The sequence below is a fragment of the Chamaea fasciata genome, unplaced genomic scaffold (genome assembly GCF_029207755.1).
Source record: "Chamaea fasciata isolate MVZ Bird 193981 ecotype frontalis unplaced genomic scaffold, bChaFas1.0.hap1 SCAF_8, whole genome shotgun sequence".
NCBI lineage: Eukaryota > Metazoa > Chordata > Aves > Passeriformes > Sylviidae > Chamaea > Chamaea fasciata.
In genome coordinates, this window is record NW_027094093.1 from 19842365 (window position 1) to 19864583 (window position 22219).

Sequence of the window (22219 nt, forward strand, 5' to 3'; positions counted from 1 at the left end):
TATTTTTAAAACTGTATAGATCTCAAAACAATAAAAGTTTCCTGAGAGGGTTGTTTTGTCGTCTGCTACTGCATCTGTCTGACTTTCTCAGTGATAAGTACATGTTCTCTCTAAGTTGTTAAGGCACTTCCCCCCCCCCACTTTCCACACACTGTGTAGTTGTAAATACTTCCTAGTCTTGAAGATTTTCCTCTTTTGGTCATATTCCCCCCCACCTTCTGTTAGCCAATTGTTATTCTACAGCAGCCTTGGGGCTATTAGCAAGCTTCATTCTTATGAAAATGCTTGGGATACTTCCTTCTGTGAGTAACTGAGGCTGTCTTTATTTCTACGGTGTTTGCATGTTCTTCTTCCTCTTTATGTCATATGGTCAATTAGAACAGATTTTTGCATACTTAATGTGCCATTCATGAAAAAGAAGCAACTAAGATTTAGGAGAGCTGGGATGTGTATGTTTCCCTAGAGATCCACAGTGCTTGCTTCACTTCCCCAGCGAACACAATCACAACTGCTTTAAGTGGATTAAGACACCTAATGTCGAGACAACAGGTTGGGGTTATCCAATTGAAGGCAGAACATGTTCTTCACATGTAATGTCTGAAACACATTTTTATATTGAGAAGGCTAGTATTTCAGCAGCACTGCAAGTACTGGTTCTCTTGAATTTGGCCGTACAGATAATAATTTTACAGAAATCTCTAAGGAGTACAAATAGTTTTTGTTATTGTCCTCCTGGAAAGTACTTTATATACAGTTTAGATTAATGAACGTGTCCAGGAAAAATTAATGTCTTACCCTCAGTTATCTCTGAAGTACAAGAAATTTGTCAGTGACTTAAATGAAAGAAGGAACCTGGTCTGTTCAATATAAAGAATATTTACTTTATCAGTAGAAAGGAGTATCACCTCCTGCCTGTTAGAATTAGTCCTTGCTTAAAAGGATTATTTCTTATTCCTGACTTGTTATAGGACTAAAAAGATAGTGAAAGTTTATTTGTTGCTTTAAAAAAGTGAGTTGAAACAAGATTATAAAGTAACCTAATTTTTATTATTTTGTTTGCAGTACTGTACAAAGTGTGGAAAAGATACATAGTATGGCTATGTACTGTTTGTGAGCATGTATGATAAATAAACTGTCACGGTTTAAAATTTAGAAGGTTGGGGTTTTACATTAGGATCAATGTAAATAACTTATAAAAGATTGAATATCCATTTTTTTTCCCCCAGAATAATTGGTTTGAAAGTGGCAATGTAGAAACCATTGTTATTTTGTTCTGAATATCAGAGCCTTGAGAAAAAAGATAGAACTGAGATTTTTCTGGTTTTTGTTTTTTCCTAGGATGTCTATATGTGGTATATATTTGAAAAAGAGAGCTTGTTCTCTTTATTGGTTCAGGCTTAAACTTGAAAAAAAAATTGAATAGATTTGTTAAGAACTAATTAACAAATTAACTAATTTCCATTTTCATTAAGCTGTTTGCATTTGCTGCTTTTTCAATTAATAAAACTGAAGTAAGGTAGAGGAGATGAGGATTATGAATATCTTTAATGTTGCTAGGAAGCATTTACAGTGTCATTCCTTTGAACTTGTTGTCTGCAGGAGACCTGAACCCTTTTTTTCTTTGCAGGAAAGCTTTCCTGCTTAGTTTCAGTAGATTAAAATACTGATTTTTCTTTAATTCTTGGATTTATATTGGGGCATTAGCAGAAATTAATCTATAGTCCTTTTATAACTATATTAACTGAAAAAGTGTTTACTAACTTAAACTGATTTTAAGTATTTTTATCAAAGATTTTGCATGTGAGCATCATTAAAATGATTTGATGCTTTAGTTTTAACAATTGCTTTAGTTGACAAGTATCTGTACGTTCAAGAACATGCAGACACAAAGCGCAGGATATAGTGTAGATTTTGCTGGAGTTTTTTCCTGCTTGGCAAGTAAAGGCAAACCATAAAAATATGCTGATGCTGCAGGGAAACATGGTATTTCTAAGTCCGTAATGAAAGACAATATTTTCACTTTTGGTTTTGAATTTGAAAGTGCTTTTTCAAAAAGTCAGTGAGTAAAAATTTCAAATGTAGGTATTGGATCTTACCTGTCAGAGTAGAACATATTAGTTCTGATACCCATCATTGTCCTAAACATGGAATGTGGATTACTCAAAAATAAGTCCAGCTGGTACTGTTGAAGAACCAGATCTTTTGCTTCAATTCAATCCTTTATCATTTCCACCACTGCCCTCTGCCTCCCACCCCCAAATAATCTCACATGTACCTTGTTTTTTGTACTGTTTAATAAATACACCAGCAAAACAGAGTGGGCCTCCAATGTATTGTGACTTTTTTGGAGTGCTAACAGATTAAAAATAGAATATAAATTGATGAAAGGAAGAACAGGCCCAACTGGCCTCTTGACGTTGGTGCACCCCCCGGGAGTTCGAGAGTCTGCTGTCTTTATGCTGCAAACTATCTAGGGCAGGGCCCTTTTAGTTACAGGATTGTACAGTGCAAGGCACAAGGAGTTCTTGATCAGCTGCTGAGTCTGTAGATGCTATTTTACTAATAATAATCTTGTTGTTCGTAATTGGATAATAATTCTGTTAAAGAAATCCTACACTTCCCTTTTAACAATGTATTGCTGTGTATCTGGCACTTCAGCTTTTCTGCCTCAGGTTGTCCCTTGACTAGTCCTCTGTCTGCCTATCAATCTCTCTATAAAGATCTTGCAGTCATGTGAAGTGGGTGCAGCTGCACAATTGTGCTGTCTTTTTGTTGATATTGTCAGTAAAAAATTTCTTTAATCTAATTTAGATTATTAAAATTTCTTTAATTTAGAGATACATAGGTACAAAATATGTTTTGTGTTGCAAGGGCTTGAAAACTGCAGGTAAACCTTTTACTGCTTTGTGTAATACCTATAAATATTTGTGTGGTCTATTTTTTTTTTTAATCTGAATAATTTGAATTACATGTTATGAAATTTAAAGAGTGTAGAAAGACTGAAGGTTAAATACCATGTTGAGATACATGGAAGTTAGCATAATATCATCCAACTCTATTCTTCTTACCTATTAAATAATATTTGTTTATTCTCCTATTATAATTGCTAGCAGAATACTGCTTTTCAGTATCATAGGGCATTATTTGAAAAAAAAGCGAAGGTTTTTCCTGAACTTTGGATTTTGCTTCTTTCTACATTTAGTGAGGGGGAACAGAGATGGAATTTCCAGAGCTTCAGCCTTCCCTCCTTGAGCATTCCAAAACCTCAGGCTGTTTGACATGTAATTAAGCAATGCAAAAATCTGACATCAAAGTGTTTGGAAGGTGATTCTTCAGGATTTTTTTACCTGCAAGGGCCCTAGAGTGGGCTGCTCTGTTGGAGAACCAAATGGGAGAGAGTACCCTTTTTTGGAAGCCAGAAAGGGAGAAAAAAAGAGCTCGGTGCTTATTTTTTTATTTGTAAGTTTTGTGTGGAAGAGGTTTGTAATGCACAGTCTGTTTGCATTTACTCGTTGAAAACCTGAAGATGTATTACAAGTGGAACTGCTCAATTGAAAAAAAATATTGCCTTGAAGAACATTACTCTTTTAGATGCAAAAAAATCTGTTGAGACTGTTGTTTCCTGAAGTGTAAAGTAATTGCAGCAATGTAAGTTTGATTTCTGAATGGACAGTTTGAAAGTGGTACAATCTACCCTGGGCTTAATACATTCCTCATTACTTTAAATTCTTCATTCAGACTTTACTGCTAAAGAAGTGTTAGCAGTTCTCAAAGGCATTGTGAGCACAAGGAAGGAAGAACGAATGAGGGATTTTGGCCTATTCTGTGTAGTCAGAATGAACAGTCATGGCCCTTAGTCTGTGGATGACAGATGTAATTCAGAAGATGTGTAGTCAGAGTTAAAAGTGTGAGGGACTGCAAGGTTAAATGGGCAGGTAGAAAACATATGAGAACAATACAAAATACTAGATCTGTTCAGGGAGGAACTGCAAGGAGTCAAAAGTAACTCAGAGGGGCAAAGAGTAAGGCTGTTTTGTTCCATTATAAACCGAACATAACATTCTGGTTTTAATACAAAAGGATTGAATTTTAGGTTTAATTCTGGAACTAAATGTTTCTACACAAAGTGGAGCCCATTGGAGGTTGAGAGGCTGTAGCGGACTGCCTTCCTGTTGAAGACTGTAGTCCTGTGAGTTAAAGCATTGTGCTGTGAAATGCGTGATGCTATTAACCTCCCTCTCTTCTGCTGGAATTCCCTGTGACTTAATGTGACACTGAGTAATGTTCATTAGTGGTGTGAATATTCACTACCATCCTCTAGTGGCAGTGGGGTTTGTCTTTGGCAGTGGTTTACCATAGGGTACTTCATTCATATAGGCAACGACTGTTGCAGAAAAATAAGGTGAATAGTGGTAGAAGATTCACTTATTTTTAATAAAGTGAAAAAAGGTGGTTTTTTTTTTTTTTTAGTTAGTAATTTTCTCAATCTTTCCTGTGATAAAATCACTACTATGTTGTTCTATTCCAGTGGAAAATGACTACCTGACAAAATCTTTCTACAAGTAGCTTTCCCAGAGCTAGTAACATAAGACTTCTTGTTTTACCTGGGCAAATTCTGAATCTGAAACATCCACTGAGAGTCTCTTACAAGAGAATCCCAGACACAGAGAACAATATAAATTCCAGTGACCAACTTAGCATGAAGCCCCAAGACTGTAAGTATAACAAGAAGTTTAGAAATAGTGCCTTGGTCTACATTTTTCCAGTGATGCTTCTGATCTTTGCTTTGCAATTTCAGTATTAGACTGGTTTTTATTAAAGCTAATATCATATATTTGTTATTTCTTTGGTGTTTTCCTGAATATCAAGCAGTTGAAACAGATTTTACCTTTCACAATTATTTTTGTTAATTCCAGAGGTTCTTCTTTATGTCTATATGTTCTGGTGTGATTATTAAGCTCTGTCATGCATTTTTTAGCCCGAATTTCAGTGGTGCTTTAATCACAGTCAGAAGACTGAAACTGAACTACAGTAATAGTAGAGCAACACCAAAAATTCAGTCATTTCTGAAACTTGAACTTTCAAAAGTCTCCCAAATTCTGTTCTATTAGCAAATTTTAAGCATGAAAACAAAGGCTGACTACTTTATTGCTCGTTTTTAAACTCAGTGGTTATTTCCTTCCTATCAGCATTTGTCAGAGTTAATCTGAATTTCTGTGGAAATTAGCTCATTAGTATTATGTTTTTGTAATATCTGACTGATTAATGAACTGCCTCACCGTTTAAAAAAAAAAAACGAAACACAAAAAGTTATTGAAAGGAAAGCCTTCCATAAAATTACTAATGACTAATTCTTCAGTGAATTGAGGCTTCAAATAATATCAATAAACAAACAAATACCCCTTGTTTTCTGATAGTCCCTGCTCTTGCTGAAACCCAGGTGCTGCAGGCTCACATTGCATGGAATATACCAAATCTGGTTATTGCTGACATGGTTTTTTTCCTTTCATTCTCGTTATTTCTCCTGGGTATTTGTAGCAGTAATTTTGTAATCATGTATTTTTTCCCTGATGACTTTCTCCTTTATCAAAGTTAGAATTGTTTAGGCTCACAGATGAAACACAGGCTTTTCAGAACCTTAGTGAGAAGTGCCCTTGATACAGCAGATCACTTTTACTTCTTTCATATTACTGATTTTCAAAGATTGTTTTTTTAAAATGAATTTACGTAATTATCTGCTGAGTAATTTTCTTTGTTCTAAAAGTCATATAAAACAGTGATAATTAATGCATTAGTCTTTCATAATATTTGTAGGTGTTTGAGAGCTCTTTGCCGTCAGTCATAAGTAAGCACAGCAGATAACATTGTAAAGCTTGACACCATTTTTAAATGAATTATAACAGGTTTGCTGAAGAACTGTATAAATGGATGTTGATATGGTGGTTACTGTCTATAGGTGTGAGCATCTTGAATTATAATTCTGAAAAGTATTGTAGAGAATAGCAGAACTGGGTGACTTGCAGTTTTTCTGTTAACATTCAGTTATCATTCCTGGTACTGTACAAAGACTGCTGTGTTTATACTGCTTTCAAAAAGGTTTATCAGTGTTATCGCCTCATTTTAATCACTATAAGGATATGTTTAACTACAAGATAGGCAAAATAAATTATTGTTGTGCACAGCACTTGAATTTTTTTTAGCTAGTTATTATTTAGCAATAATATACAAGTTAGTCATATTGCTTGTTTATAAGCATGTTTCATTAAAAATCCTAATCCTGTGGATGCAGATTTGATTCTATATTGTAACTTCTTTTTTTAGGTAAGTGACTATGAATACTTTTGAATAGCCATAATATATTGAATATATAAGAAGATTTACTATTTGTTTTGCACAGTAATTGCAACTGATAAAGGGTGGGTTATATGTTGTGTTTTAGAGCTTTAACTGCTAATCTCATATGAAAATGTTGCTTTGTAGGGCAAAATTCAGGGAGAGGGCCTGGGATTCCAGAGTGAACTTGTACATTCCTTCAGGGCATTTTTGCAAGGGAGGTTGTTGTGTTTTAAAGGTAGTTGATAAGAGACCTGCACCACCAACCCCAGACCTGCACCACCAACCACCATCATGCATTAGTCTATAGAAGGTATTTGGGTGAACATACTCCTGTACCACTCCGTACCACCATTTATCCAAGTGAAATTTTTGACCATTTGCAGGATACATTATAAATCAGGGTGTCACTACCAGACAATCAGATTTGAACATTCCTTGCATAAAGTAGTTTGCCTATACCCCTGAGGAGTACATCACTTAACTGTGTTTATGTGACAGTGTTGATATGCCTGGTTTTACATGGAAGTTAGGTAGCGTGTTATTTATGTCATCATGAATTCACAAAATAGGTGATTGTGCTTTATGTATACTGAGGTTATCTTCTCTGCACAAATCACTCACAATAATTGAAAGATATTCTTTTATTACATGGTTATTAATTTAATCAGGAAACAGGATTTTTTTTTTTCAAATTGGGCTTTGCTATCACCTCAGATTTTTTTTCAGTGTTCCCCTCTCTGAGGTGCTGACAACAGATTAACATGAAACAGAGCTCTGTTGAACCTAATTATGTTGTAGCTCATTGTTTTGAGGATCTATAAAACTGTTCACTCCCTTTTTATGAGGCTGTAGTGACAACGAAGGGCCATAAACAGTGCCTTTTCTCTTTCCTCCGGACTGGAGATTTCATTAGTTGGCTCTAATAAAGGCCTGATCCAGCTGCATTTACACCTGGGAATGAATGCTTCTTTATCAGGTCTTAATCCTTAGTAGATCAAGCAGGAGACAACGACAGCAGGATAGCTTTTGATCAGCCATAAATGTCTGAATGCTTAATTTCTTTTAAAATTATTTGCTATTCAAATCTTGACTCAAGAAATGTTTTCCTGTACTTCAGGGGAAATATTTTAAGTATGAGGGCATTATTATAAAGCAAAACAAAACTGAGATCTTTCTATACTTTCAAGCAGTTACCACTGAAACCACATTTCCACATCAGCTAAGGGGATTATTATTGTGTGTTTTTAAATCCTCATACACTTCGGAGAGCACTAATGTTTAGCATGTTTAGCCCTTAGATATAATGTCAAAAATGATACCCTACTTTTATTCAAAGTCTATACTGCTTGGGTATTTAAAATTGACACATTCCTGATAAATAGGTTTCTGTAGTGTATGTACTCTGAGAGTGTTCAGGTTATTTTTTCCTTTTTTATAACTATTTTTGTTTTGTTTGTATAATACACAAACAGTAAAATGATTGGAATTTTCTAGCAATTTAGTTGGAGATGTTCTGTAATACTTGAAGATCGTTCTTTGCCTTTTTTTGTTTGTTTGTTTGTTTGTTTGACAGTGTATATAGAGCTTATATATATATATATATACACACACATATATATATATATTTAGTATTTTTTTATTATTTTTTGTATTATCATTTTCTCTCCATGCTGCAAGGCAGTGGGTAAACCAGAGTTCTTGATGAATTTCAGTGTCTGTTTTCATGTGTTTGTGCTGCTAAGGAGCCTGTTCCTCTGTTTTACCTCAGGATGTGAGCGGGGGCAGTTCCGCTGTGGCAATGGTCGCTGTATTCCTGCGGACTGGAGGTGCGATGGGGCCAGAGACTGCTCAGATGACACGGATGAAGCTGGCTGCCGTAAGTGAAACAAATACAGGGCAACTCCCTTGTAATAGAAGAAATTAGGAGATTCCAATGTGCTCAACTGTACCTATGGTACAAGAATGAATATTGAATCGGGAGAAAACAACTAGTTGTCATGAGATACTACAGAATCTATTTGAGTCATATTTCGTGAGCTCATTTGGCTTTGCAACACAGAAAATCAAGTAGTGCTCAGCTTCTAACATGACTTTAAACTTTTCTTAAAAATCTGACTGCCCAATACAGTTTCATATTATGACTGAAGTTCTAAGTGGATGTAAAAATGTATTGTCTTCTATTACTGTAGTAATCCTGAATATTGGATGTATATACAGCTACCACCAGCATCACTTGTGCTCCAAATCTTTGGATTTTTCAGACCCTGGACAACTAACTGTACCTACTGTGCCCAAAGTAGAGTCATGCTTAATTGTCTGGTTGATTGTGCTGTGTCAGCAGTTCAGGGACAACAATTTTATTCATATGGACTGTAATATCCATGCACAAAGATTTTCTCAAGCTGAATGGAAGAGTTGTGAAAATTAAGAATTTCCCTCCACAGTCTATTTTCAGGAACTTGCCTGTATTTTACCTTCTCAGTTCTAGTGTTCTTTGAGCCTTGTGGGCTGGTACAATTATCAGCCCACTTACAGATCAGCCAATTTTTGCTCCTCAGCTGATAGGGAGGGAGACTAATTTCTATCTGTTCTTTTTACACTGTTATTATTTCTTTGCTGCTTGACCCACATAATAATTTGAGGCCATTGACATTGCTTGGCAGTCTGATTTGTTGCTTAGCACTTTAGCTCCAAAAAAACTAGTCTAGTCCTGGTTCAAGAATGCCTTTAAACTGGCAAAACAAAATGGTGTTGTCCCATAGCAATATTGAATATTAAAATTATCTTTTTTTAGTTAATTGTCCTTTAAAAACAATATGTGCTATAAGTAGTGGGGCACATGAATGCCTAGCAAGATTGTTTAAAACTGGTCTGAGGTTAAAATCATACTGAAAGGTTATTCTTTGGTTTTTGAAGCAGGACTTAAAAAAAGTATGTATGAAGAACATATCTGTAGTATGTGATCAATTTTATCCCTCAATTAGTTTACTACTGATGTTATTTTGTACTTTTCAACTCTAAATCTACAAATTGTTTTAATTTTCTCCCTTGATGCTTTGGTTAAATTGATAGTTGTGCTTGCATATCATCTCACGAGCACAAAGTGTTTCAAGTTGACCTTGTATTTCTGCAAAAACATAATCCTGAGAACAGAGATGGTCAAGACCAGAGTCCTGTTTACTGGACTGTGTTGTACTAGAGATTCTTCCAGGAGTATTAACTAGGATGGAGTAAGCTGTGACACAGTTTCAAACATTTATCTTTCTCTTTGATGGTTCCTTGTTGTTTGTCGATTTGAAGAGTACAGAGTGGAGCTGAAACAACAACATTCAGATTTTTCTGATCTGACCCTCTCTTTTGCCTCATGAATTCACAGGGAAGAATCATGACCTTGTTTTGGGAGATCATGCACTTACCAGGGATAAAGCAACTGAGGATAAAGAACAGACCCCTGTGAAACAGGGGAAGCTAGTGTGACCCTATAGAAAAGTGGGAAAAGAAGTGCTCTGCCACAGGGCAGTTCAAAACCTGAAAATTTTTTGGAATCTCCCTTTTAGAGGAGCTTTTGTCTCCAGGGGGGGTATAAGGCTGGAGAGTCTATGCAGGAGTTTACTAAGCTGAATTTTGCCTTTGAGCATCCTTTTGCTGGTCCACGTTCCCCTCTCTGGTCTGTCTATTTTCTCTGATCTGTTAAATACTTCATGTGTTTCATGGAAGTTACAATTCAGTGACACTTGAACCTTAGACCTTCTTTTCCCTTATGCAATTATTTTCTTTGAAAGTGCTTTCACAGATGTCTGTGAAATGACTTTTTTTCATTCCTTACACTAGCACAACCTACCTGTGAGGGAAATCAGTTTCAGTGTCGGACTGATGGGGAATGTATTCCACAGTCATGGGTTTGTGATGATGAGGAGGATTGTGAAGATGGCTCAGATGAACATCAACAATGTCGTAAGTGTTTTAACTTTCAGTGTTACACCAGAGTTGTGAAATAATGTAATTTACGTGGCAGCATATTGAGAATGTACAGAAACAAGCCTTCTGTAAGGACAGAAGTCTCTCTAAAGTATTTCTAGAAATAAAATAATCTGAAGTCTGAAGTAGATAAAATACAGAAGATATGTCTAAAAAGATATCTCCAGGTCTTGAAATCTAAAAATTACTCATGTTTCTTTTAATTAAAAAGAGAAAAATATAAAGTGTATACTAGTTTTATACTTGATAAAAGATATAGAATTTCAAAAATGGTGAAATACGCATATTACTATGTTTGCTGTATTCATTGGCTAACAAAATTCACGCTGGCATCTCAGAACTATATATAACAAAACAGAATTTTATTTTAGATGACTTTGAAATTTATTTGTGTATAAAACAGGAGGAATTATCAATAATCAGCAAAGATTTGTAAATATTCTTGTATGATTTTCAGCAATGCTATTTAGCAGCATTGTTATTTAGAATTAACAGAGCCATTCTTCCTCACACTCAGAGAAGAGAAATATCTATGGTCTTGGTGTCTGGTGGGAGTCTAGTCTTTCATTATTATTTGGACAGCTTAAACTTAGAACATAATTCTGATTAGTATTTCAATTTAAATGTGCTAAACGATGTCTTATTCATGTCTGAATTACTGTTTTCAATAAAGTGTTTGGTGTTCTCTGTACAGTTTAGATCAAGAAAATAATTTAACAGCCTAACTGCCAGAGCCATAGGCTTTGCTCATTTCTTAGTATTGATAGACAAATAAAATATGTTACTCTGGCTTAGAATTTCATGGCTAAGCATTTGAAGGGCTATAAGTACATGCCAAAGTGGTGAACAGTGAACTGATTACTGCACCAAATTACATTCTCTGCATTATGGCATAAAACAAGAGAACAACTCTAGTGTTCTGAAGAATGGTTTTTCTGCCATTTATAGTATTAAAATTTACTCTAAGTGATGAAGATAAGGTTAGTTAATTTTCATTTTGCTTGTGTGTATAATTTTTTTGATAACTTCTTTGAACTGAACAGCTCTGGAGATACTCACCAACCCCTGGGCATGTTAAAATGTTTATTTTGGAAGGATTTTGCTCACAGCCTCTGTTTTGGCTTTTGTATCTTGATTCCATCTTCATCCACTGAGGATGGAAAATTTTGAATTATAGATAACTACCTTTTGCTCCCCTCTTCCTCTGAGAAAGTGTCAGCACAACTGCTGGTTATGTTTTAACTAAAGAATCTGTACATACAGAATGCAAAAAGAGTAACAGCTCTGAGTTTGGCTTTGGAACTGGGTCACTGTAACATTGTTCACTGTGTACTGGTTAATCATGAGTGTCAGTATCTATGCAGCGGCACTCTGTTGCTGCTGCTTTTGAGTCATCTCCTGGTATTTGTCCTTGTTGTTCTGAGGGGACTTTTTATCTCAGTGTTTGGGAAAGCTAGAGGAGATTTTCCGCCTTGAAATATTACAAGTTTTTCTTGGGAAAACTGGCTGACAGCTCTGGAAGTTATACATGCAGAAATTTGTTTCACTTTACTGTCATGCTCTTGTTTTTTCTCATGACAGTAGTATCCCAGTAGCTGATGTTATTTTGGGAACACTGCTGACAGAAGGCGGCATAGAGAGCCCTTGCAGAGCAGCAGATGACAAGATGCCAGTGTATAGACTGGGATGATGTTGAGATACGAGTTTGAAAGAAACAAATGTGCAGGTTGCAGAGGGAAGGAGAAGTTAGTAGTAAGCTTGCCCTTCAGCCATTTCTTCACAGGTTCATGTTAGTTTGCCTAAGAACTGAAAGTGTAATTTAGCTGTAGTGGAATCAAAGTGGAATTGAACAGTTTTATGTGGTTCCTTTTTCCTGACAGCTGTCAAGAGAAGAGACCTCATTCTCAATCCTCCATTAGTTATATATGCAAACTATTTCTGACTGTTGAGGCCCTGGCTGTATTAGAAAACCTTACCTCCGGCTCTGCTGTGTTTACATTGTGACATTCCAGTTGACTGAATAACTTATATTTGCTGACAGATTTTGACCCAGTAAAGAAGAGAAAACTTTGAATCAGTGAGAATTGGTAATTTAATATTTTAGGCAGAATAGTTACAGGGAGGTACTTTTTAATCTAGAGGCCAGTTCTTCAGTGGAGAAAAGCAGTGACCTTGCCGACTACAGGAGCCCTCCCAGAGCTATGCTGTCTGCTATGTGCTTGTCCAGTGTTCTTCCCCTTGGGTACACCGAGGTACAGGGGGAGAAAGTGTTATACTGGTACTTATGAGAAAAATGAAGTAGTTAAAGAGGAAGGAAAATATTTTTCCACACAAAAAAGGTTGATTGTGTGCCTGTTTGTTGCAGCGGGAAGGACGTGCTCAAGCCAGCAGTTCACGTGTTCTGATGGACAGTGCATCCCGAGCGCGTACTGGTGCGATCGAGTGGAGGACTGCACTGATGGGACAGATGAAAGAGCCTGCCGTGAGTCTTAACTCCTAGCACAAGATCTAGTTTCATCTCATCTCTCTGTGGCATTTTAATACATTTGTAAGATTAAAGGGCTTGTTGATAGACAGGATGACCACAATATGCTTTTTGTTACAAGAGTTTCATTTCAGATTCTTCTGTGTATTAGAGCTGATGCTCTGATACAGATCTATTACCATGGAACTCAAGTGCAAACTGCCACCACAGGATCAGGTCGTACTGTTTCTCATAGTCTGAAAGATAATTAATATTGCACTGTAAAAAGGCAACCATGTTTAATTGGCTTATGGCTTTGGGACATTCAAAGCTAACTTTTCTGAAGTTTTTAATGTTGTTTCTGCATGCTCCATGTGAAGTCAGTAGTAGTTATAGCCTGAACGGAAAAGAAAAATTTGACTCCAAATGACTTATTTGTGGAGATTTGATCCCTTCAAAAGAATTTTATTCTAGACTGCGGCTTCCTGTGGAGATGATTTAGTCATATTCCATTCAGATGAGTTGTTTATATTGTGCCAACAAAATGCAGATGGAAAAGTAGTTTTTTCTCTCTAACTTCCCCAGAGCTGAGGCTGCCTGTCTGGTGACAGTCTCCCTAAATTCTGGCCTAGGTTGAATACAGATGGAAAGGAAAACTGGCCACAGAATAGTGGCCAGGTTTTTCAGAAATGTTTCTGTCTAATACCTATACAACAGTGTGTAACAGGCATGTCATTCATTGTTAGTCTTAAGGAAAAGCTTCACACATCCTGGGAGTGACATCTAACATATAAGCTGCTATTCCAGCTGTTAGAACATAGTGTGCCTTTGGGAAACAGACCTAACTGTAAACTTCACTTAGAACCAGACCCAGGGCAGGATGTGAGGGAAGAAACTGGGGTGGTTATGGATGGACGGAGAAGCAAAGAAGTGACATTTTGTTAATGGTTGTGCTTAGGGGGGAAAGGGGCATATGCTGTGTAAAGGAACGCTATATGGTCATCTGATTGCTGATATGGTTTATCCTTGACTCACAAGTGGCTAAAATTGTCGCTATGTAGAATGAAAGGGGATTTAGGACTATATGATACTCTGAAATAAGATGTTACTAAGTCATCCAGCTTGGAATTTTTCATGTGATAGACCCACAGCGACTTCTGAAGTCACCAATATAAATGGCTAAAAGCCAAGATCCAAAGTACCCCATCTCATTGCTGGAAGAATATCTTCTGTGGATTGGCATATTTTTCTCTTAAAGTTTAGAGTAAGAAATGAAGTTGGTAACTTAATTTAGCAAATCTGTCACACACGAAAAAAAATCCCGAAGAAAAGATATCTGTGTTAAGAATGTATTATCCCTGAATTAAAGAACTGGAACAGCTGGCATCTCTGAGAAATCTGTGAGTAGTCATTGAACACAGTGTGGAACACCCAGGTGCCATGGTGTGATTGTTATAATGCAGTAAATCTGTGTCAGTCTGGGAGTGGAGTCCTAATGGGAGTGGATGATACTTAAAACCCTTTTTTTGAGCTAGAAGCTGCTGTGATGTTTGAAAATTGAAGTACACATTTTATTTAATGTTTAACATTCTCAGCTAGGTAAATTAAAAAGGCAGTTGGGAAAGGGCCCTCTAGATACATAAACAGTGGCACTCTACTGCTGTGGGGGAAAGCCAGTCATTGCTGCATCAGCAAATTGGCCCCATGGCTGCTGTGGGGGCAGCATATTTAGCCCCAAGGAGAGGGACTGCCTCCTATCATTCAACAGCCTCTACTCTGGTTTATTAGAATATGTGTTGACAGTCCCTCTGAGACAGAAGAATTACTGTGACTTGGAACCTTGATAGTAGGTTGGACTAGTTTAAAGAAATGTGACAGTGCTGAAGACAAGAGAATCCAAGAAGAATGTAATGACAAGACCCTTGAGGAAGGCTGGTTAATTTTATTGCCTTTTTGTCTTTGCAAGGACTGGAACTTTCAACAGAAGCCATAAAATAAAATTTACAATTTGGTGATTTTATGATTAACTGTATAATACAGATTAGTGTAAGTGATTTTTAGGAGTAGATTCTAAGACTTGCTTTGAATGCTCATTTTTCCCAGTGTTTAGTGTATTTCCTTTTCCACGTTATCTGATATAAACAAATGTAAGAGGAATAGTACAATTTTGTCACTAGATTCAGCTCATTTAATTTGAACTAAAAGTTTTCATAAATGAAAATGAAGCATCCATGAATAACAAAAGAATAAAGCTATTTATGATTGATTTTGGTGTTTCACAGAGCAGAGAATAACAAAATGCAAACTTAGGTCTCTTTACTTATGCTTTGCACTCGTTCATCTGTCTGGAAACAGATTTAGATTGTAAAGAAGATAAAATTATATTCCTGAATAAGTGACATTATTTAAGAAAGTAGTCAAATGCAAAATGTCACCAATATAAAGTAAGTCTGCAGTTAAACATGTAAAACAGCAGAACAAAGGAATTCAGAGCCTTAGTCCATTTTATTGCTAATGGGATTAAGAGCAAGAGAAAACTACCCATGCAGAGGCTAAGATAAACATCAGAACAAAGCTTCAGCTACAGGTCATACAATTAGTGCACTGAAGCTGTTTTGATTTAATAAAATTATGGCTTTTAATTTTTTAAAATACACATATCTGGCTGTTTTCTAGCTTTTTTGAATAGTCAGCAGCTAGTAAATACTTTAATTTTAAAACTTCAGAAATATAGAATGAAATGGCAGACTATTTGGGGTAGCAAATGCTTTTTGGGAGTAGGCAGCCAATACTGGTATCATTTTTCTGTTACATACTTTATTTCTTTCAGTTAAGATAGAATTCTCTCTGCTGTCCTAGCTTCACAGTTGAAAAATGAAAATCCCAGCCATGTCCATTTTGCTTTGCTGTGTCAGAATAACCTCTGTGGATACTGCTCTGGCAGCTGAGTGCTACGCTGAGGCTGTCAGGGAGAAAGGGGCAGTACTTTAAAGATACACTGTTCGAAGTTAGTGGGCTGAGTGTGGGCCAAGACACACTGGATTTTTGATTCTAATTTTGATGTTGAGTTACTGCCATGGGTCAGCTGCCTAACCTGTGAATTCCTGCCTCTTGTTTGCTATGCTAAATAGCTGCTGTGGTCAGGAAGTGAGCAGCCAGCTCTGGGATTAATTTGCAGAGACCAGGGTGAAAGTGAACGAAGATCAAGAACTGAAGAGATCATAAGAGAAGTAGTCCAAGAAAGTAGAAAAATGCCATAGTCAGAGACCAATATTCTGGATGTTCGACAAATTACGTGTAGCAGCTATAGGATGAGAGAGAAGTTCAGGCTAAAGGGAGTATCTCCACCACAAAGAGTTTGGGACAGGGAGGTAGCGAAACTGGAGCAATCTAAGGCAGGCAGCCAAAGAATAGAGTCTCAGGGATCAAAATCAGGAATTAAGGCCAGGAATGAGGGTCTGCTCTGTCTGCCAGCTCTGGAAGCATCTCCACTATGAACACTGCCTGCTATTAGGTAGCTCATAGGACTCTTGGGCTTGGAGTAAGTCTCTCTCCTGGTGTCTCTGGTAGGCGGTGAGCTGTCTGGGCAATGCTTTGACCCCTGTGAGGTGGTGACTCATGGCAGTGAATCAGTTTTAATTAACCTTATTTTGTTTTAAAAAAAAAAAAAAATTAAAACCTTAAAATGTTTTTATATGTTGCAATGAAAGATACCTGTTAGTAGGAAATTTCCTTTCTTCTTTTCCTTTAATTTCTACTCCTTGTAACATGGGTTATGGTTGTGGAAGCTTATACTGCTGACTGTGTGACAGACATCAGCTTGTGCTGAATCAAATACTAGTTACAATTATTTCCTGTTGCTGTTTTTGTATGGATTTATTTCCAGCTTGCAGAAGAGAACTGTTAGACATAGTGCAAAATAGTGTAGGTTTAGCAGTTCCTGTGACAGGCTTCAAACACCTTCCAGGTGTCCATTGAATTATGCCTTTTAAATATGTTTGCAGCTGTTACCCCAAAACAGTTACAAGGAGCAAGGTGCTTCATCTGTCATTTGTGCTGGTGTTCGCCAGTTACTTATATTTTGCAACTGAAGTGTTGGCTTGCGTCAGGGAGACAGATTGTGGAGAAGTACTTTGGCTAAGAAAACGCCTGAGGGGAGGGGAGAGAAAGAAGAGCTCCCTTTCTTCCTGAGCATTGGAATGAACATAGGTGACAAACATTCCCCCTGTTTTCACAAAGTTCATATTATCTTCTAGGAATTGTCATGATTATGGAAACGTTTCTTCTTTTTAATTTTCTATAAAATTAGCCACAGGTTTTTGGGAGGAGGAGGTAAAGGAAACACTATTTATGTTGGAGGCTACTGACCATTCAAAACAAGGTGAAAGAAAAGAGTGTTTATATTTTTTTCTGTCCTTCACTTTTCTCCTAATGTGTTCATACTGTCTCCTTTCACTCTCTTGTACAGCTCTATTCCCAGACCTCCTTAAGTACAAACTAACCTACCTTGTCCTTTTAACTCAGAACCTTAGCCTTCCTTTTTTGCTCTTTCTATTCCATTTGTCACCAACACAGAAAGAAAAAAAGTTCCATTGCCTGGAAGAGAACCTCTTCAAGTCATTCACAGAGCATTGACACTTCTTCCATATGCCCCCTACAACAGAGATCAATTTCTCTGATTGTTATCAGTTCTTGCACAGCTGGAGGATTTTATACTCAAATGCAGTAATCTTCGATCAGGTGTGTGCAGAGAAATCTTAGTTTAAATAAAAATTCAAATAAAAGCTAGGAAATGTTGATTTTGCAAGCTCCAAATGCAGTGACTGATGTAAGACCTTTCCACTTAAATTTAAAATGTTGTGATACTCACTTTCCAACTTCATTTGCTGGAGAGCTTTTCATTGAGCTGGATTGTACAGGACTTTCAGTTTTAGGAATTAATCCCATTCCTCCCCTCTTGCTGCCAAGGTTCAGATTCTTCTTTTCCTTTTAAGAAATCCCCATTTGGTGATAGGAGTAAAAGAACAAAGCTCATGGCTAACGTTTTCTAAATTTTAGAGAGAAAGAAAGGGAGTTTAAGTCCTGGGGTTTTTGCAATTACAAGGACAGTAATTCCTTTGTTTTCAGATATCCTAGTATTGTTATGAAGTTCTATTTTGGCTTCCTTCATTCTCTCATCATTAGGCTCTCAGAGAATCCAGTATTTCTTCCCAGATTCTTTTATTTTTTCTACTTCTCCTCACATAAAATTAACCCAGCTACTTAGGGACTGTCCTGATGGCACAGATGCTCCTGTACCATCCAGTGCATTGGCTACAGCCTTTGGTGTAGCTCACACCTTTGCCAATTTTCATGAGGCTTAGTTCTTATTTCCCCAAATAATTAAAACCAATTTATTAAAATAATATACTGTAAGTTGGAAAGAGTACAATCTGCAATACAGAATGCAGTGAAAAATATCTTACAGGTCAGTGAGGAAGCTGTGATCAGAACTATCATTTACTAACCTTGGGCTTTTGACAAGGGATTGGAAATGGGATTACCTGTACAGAGTTAAAAATTAAATTAATCTCCATCAGGCTTTTCAAAGAATGTTCTTTGTGCAAGTACAATTAAAATAAAGAATTTGTATACCAGTTTTGAAAAGAGAATAGGAAAAAAAGCATTTGTTCACATTCTAGTAAAACACCAATTTAGTCAGAACATATATTTTTAAGTATCTTCAAAACATCTTTACATATGGCTCTTCCTGGTATTTTTTTAATAGTGGTTGTATTTATACAATACACTAGACGTTATAATATAATAAAGATTTTGCTAGGCTGAGGGCATTTCCAGGCCTGCTGCTGGAGAGAAGACTTTGACAAAGTTTCCCTTCTTGTAAGGGAGTTTAATATAAGCTTGAGAAAATCTTATTACTGGCTAGATTCTTAGTCTGCCTGGGCATTCTTGAAGAAACAGGCAGTGCAAGGGAATGGGTTCAATTGTTTATTTGCTTGACATCGGTCCATTGGAAACAGTTTGGAACATGACTGGAGGTTATTTCTGTGGGATATGAAGAAAAGTGAGGAAAATTACAAAACTATCCATTATACATCCCATGGAAGCTTTTCTACTTCAGTGCATTTACAAGCACATACCTTGTATTCTTCCTTTTCTTCCATCTGCCCTATAATACAGTGTACTGTCACAGCTGTTTCTGCTGGGCCATAGAACTCCTGATGGCTCCTCCCTGTGATGCCTTCTGTGCTTTCAGGCTGGGAAGAAGCATTCCATGGTGAACTTTAAAATTTACCGCAGGTCAGGCCTTTCTTTAGCCCTTTCTGAAGGCAGAGCTAACACTTCAAAACCCATGTTATTTCCAAAGCATTATGAATTTTCTCTAAGTCTACTGGAGCAAGAAAAGGATGTATTAGAAAGGTGATTGTCTGGTTGAGAAGTGGGACCAAAGAATGCTTAGGGCACATGTTGGCATTGTCAGACCTTCAGAATGGAAGATTGGGAACTATCGCTGGAAGGCCACAGGTAGTAATGCTGCAGTTGGAACCCTGCTAATCTGCAACTACGGTTCTTTGATCAGGCACACTCTGTTCCTACGTGCAGGTTGCCACTTTATATTAACTGCAGTGAAAACAAATGAAATGTAAATAAATCAGCTGGGGAGATAGTCTGGCTTGACTTGTAGTGGACATGAACACAGCTACTTATCCTCTCATTTTAACAATTTAACAGTTAAAATCATATAAACCTATTCCATAGGTAATTGAAATTTTGTGGGAATGCGATAGTACACAGAAGAGCAGAAGGAAGCCAAACAGTTTGGCACTGGAAAAACTGCAGATTTCTTGCTATCTGCTTGAAGGAATTTTAACCAAATTTTAACCATGACCCATGTTTTGGATTCCAAGGGTATGAATGAAAATGTGCCTAAGTGAGAGCCTTCTCTATCTGCTTTATTAACTCCTAGAGAAGTAAAATGGGGTAAAAATTCAAACTGAAAATTTAAAAGGTCCAAAATATTGTTTGGCTCTTCTGTGTCTTAAGTTCATTTATCTTCTATAGAGAGACAAAGGTTCAATAAATCTAATTTCTAAAATTACCAATTTGCTTTCTTGCTTGCTATTTGACAAAAAAAAGTAATTTTTGTCTACATAGCAACAAGCTAAACTATGAGGTCATGTTCTCCTACTCAGCTCTAGCATGTGCTTATGCTTAATGTGTTGGATACTTCCACTGAACTCAATGACTGCTTTTATGAATAAATGTTCTCAGAATTTAAGTCACTTGAAACAATCCCTTGTATTTGCCTATAGGTCATCTATATAAGTAAAATATCCCAAACCTAAAAAGTCATTATTTCTGCAGAATCTGTTCTCTTTTGTGAAGGGAGAAACAGGTAATAAAACCCAGCAGTTCTAACACTGTTCATGGAATCTGAATGTAATATCCTTGGCTTAATTGGAACAAAACCATAAAAATCTGAGGTCTCTGAGTTTTTCATCTCAAGACACTTGAAGAGGACCTAGGAACTGTAAATTGTAGGAAATCCTTTGCTATCTAAACACTTTATTAAGCTCAGGATAATGTAAAACTGAGGTATATATAAATATTGACTGCTTCCTCTCCTTTTATGTTTCATTGCTTTCTATCATATTGTAAGCTGTTTGGGTTGCAAATGTTTTTGGGGTGTGGGAAAGCATTTAATTTTTCTCTTGTTGCTTGCAAGGTTTTGTAGCATCCACCTAGAGGATATTCTTTAATATCTGTTGGAGAAGACAGTATACTGTACAAATGGATTACTAGTATAGGACTACTAATAATGGAGTTTTGATTTCCCTTTTTTCCTTTAAACCAGGATATGCAGTTGACACTAGATGGATATGACTAATTACAGTCTAACTTCATGCTAATAAAAGAATTTTTTATTTTAGACTACCCAAGATGTGAGCAGTTATCATGTGCAAATGGAGCATGTTTTAACACAAGTCAGCGATGTGATGGCAAAGTTGATTGCAGAGATTCTTCTGATGAAGCTAATTGCAGTAAGTCCCCTGTGTGGAATGATCCCAAAGAAAAATTTTTTATAGACCTTCTTTTGGAGTTAAACACTGTGGTATTCTGACAGATTTTCTGTCTGTGTTTTTGTACTAAAATCTTTTTCAGCACGTGGATGTACCAGTACCCAATTCCAGTGTGCTAATGGAGAGTGCATCCCACGAGCCTTTATCTGTGACCATGATGATGATTGTGGAGATAGGAGTGATGAAAACTCTTGCAGTATGATTTTGTTGGTTTTTTTTTTTCCCACTTTCTTCAACTCTTTTACTAAGACCTGGTTCAAGCAGATAGCAGGAAGCAGATTGCTTGGCTGCACAGCCAACAAAAACTAATCACTGTTCTATAAGTACTCTTTTGTATAGAAGGATGAAAATTGCAGTGCTACTTTGATAGACTTTGTCTTTGCTGCTAAGTTCCTGGGTATGTCATTACTATTTGAATTTGCTGGATTGAGTGGCAGTCTGGTTCTTAATGCATATAGTTACACTTATGTTGTTGTCATCTTCTTAATTTCAGCATGAATCAAAGATAATTCATACCTAAATGTGAAGAAACCAGCAGTGCTTACAATATATACAAAATATGGAACTGCCTAAATTTTTTAATACATAATAAATGATCATATATGAGGCAATATTATTTTTCTTACCTTTTAGCTGCTTAGAGCAGTTAGATTTTCTGATGTTTCTTTCCATAGCTTATGCAACTTGCAGAGGCAACTTCTTCACTTGCCCGAGTGGCCGTTGCATTCATCAGAGCTGGATTTGTGATGGAGACGATGATTGTGAAGACAATGAAGATGAAAGAGGATGTGGTAAATACTATTGCTAAATTCCAATGGTATTTTCAGAGGAAGAGGACACTAACCTACATCTATGAAATTTTGATCAGTCAAGATGTTCTGAATACATTTAATTTCTTTCACAACCTTAGAATTCCACCTTCATTTTTATTTCTTTTTTTAACTTTGGCAATGTTTTTGTTGGTGTGTATGTGAGAATTATTGTGATACCAAGTATGATGCAAGCTAAGTTTAGCATATAGCAATATATATTTTTTTCTTTTATATATTCTCTTTTATATTTTGTTCTGGTTCTTCTGCATGGGGAGATTTTTCAGGTCATCTGCTAAGAGACATGAGGCTTCTAATAACCAAAACGCATTGATTCAAAATACAATTAACTCAGATCCTGCCAAGATTTGTCATGTGAGAAGCAGGACCTTTAATGAATGAAAGTATGAATGAGATTTCTTTTTCATTGGCCTTTTCTATGATGAACATGATTGTCTTCATCCAGAACATTTATGTGTTTTGAAACCACACAACTATAGTTCCATTTCTGGTGCACTGGTTAGTTTAGTGCTAAATGGTGTTACCATTTC

At 36.5% G+C, this 22219-nt stretch overlaps 1 protein-coding gene across 1 annotated transcript in view; it reads left to right on the forward strand.

Moving 5' to 3' along the window:
- LRP2 (LDL receptor related protein 2) overlaps positions 1–22219 on the forward strand; it is a 115474-nt gene that overhangs the window by 8213 nt on the left and 85042 nt on the right. The window contains exons 2-7 of the mRNA XM_066189998.1: positions 8105–8212; positions 10168–10290; positions 12680–12796; positions 20710–20820; positions 20942–21055; positions 21534–21650. Of these exons, the coding sequence (XP_066046095.1) occupies positions 8105–8212; positions 10168–10290; positions 12680–12796; positions 20710–20820; positions 20942–21055; positions 21534–21650 (690 nt within the window). The remainder of the gene's footprint in view (positions 1–8104; positions 8213–10167; positions 10291–12679; positions 12797–20709; positions 20821–20941; positions 21056–21533; positions 21651–22219) is intronic.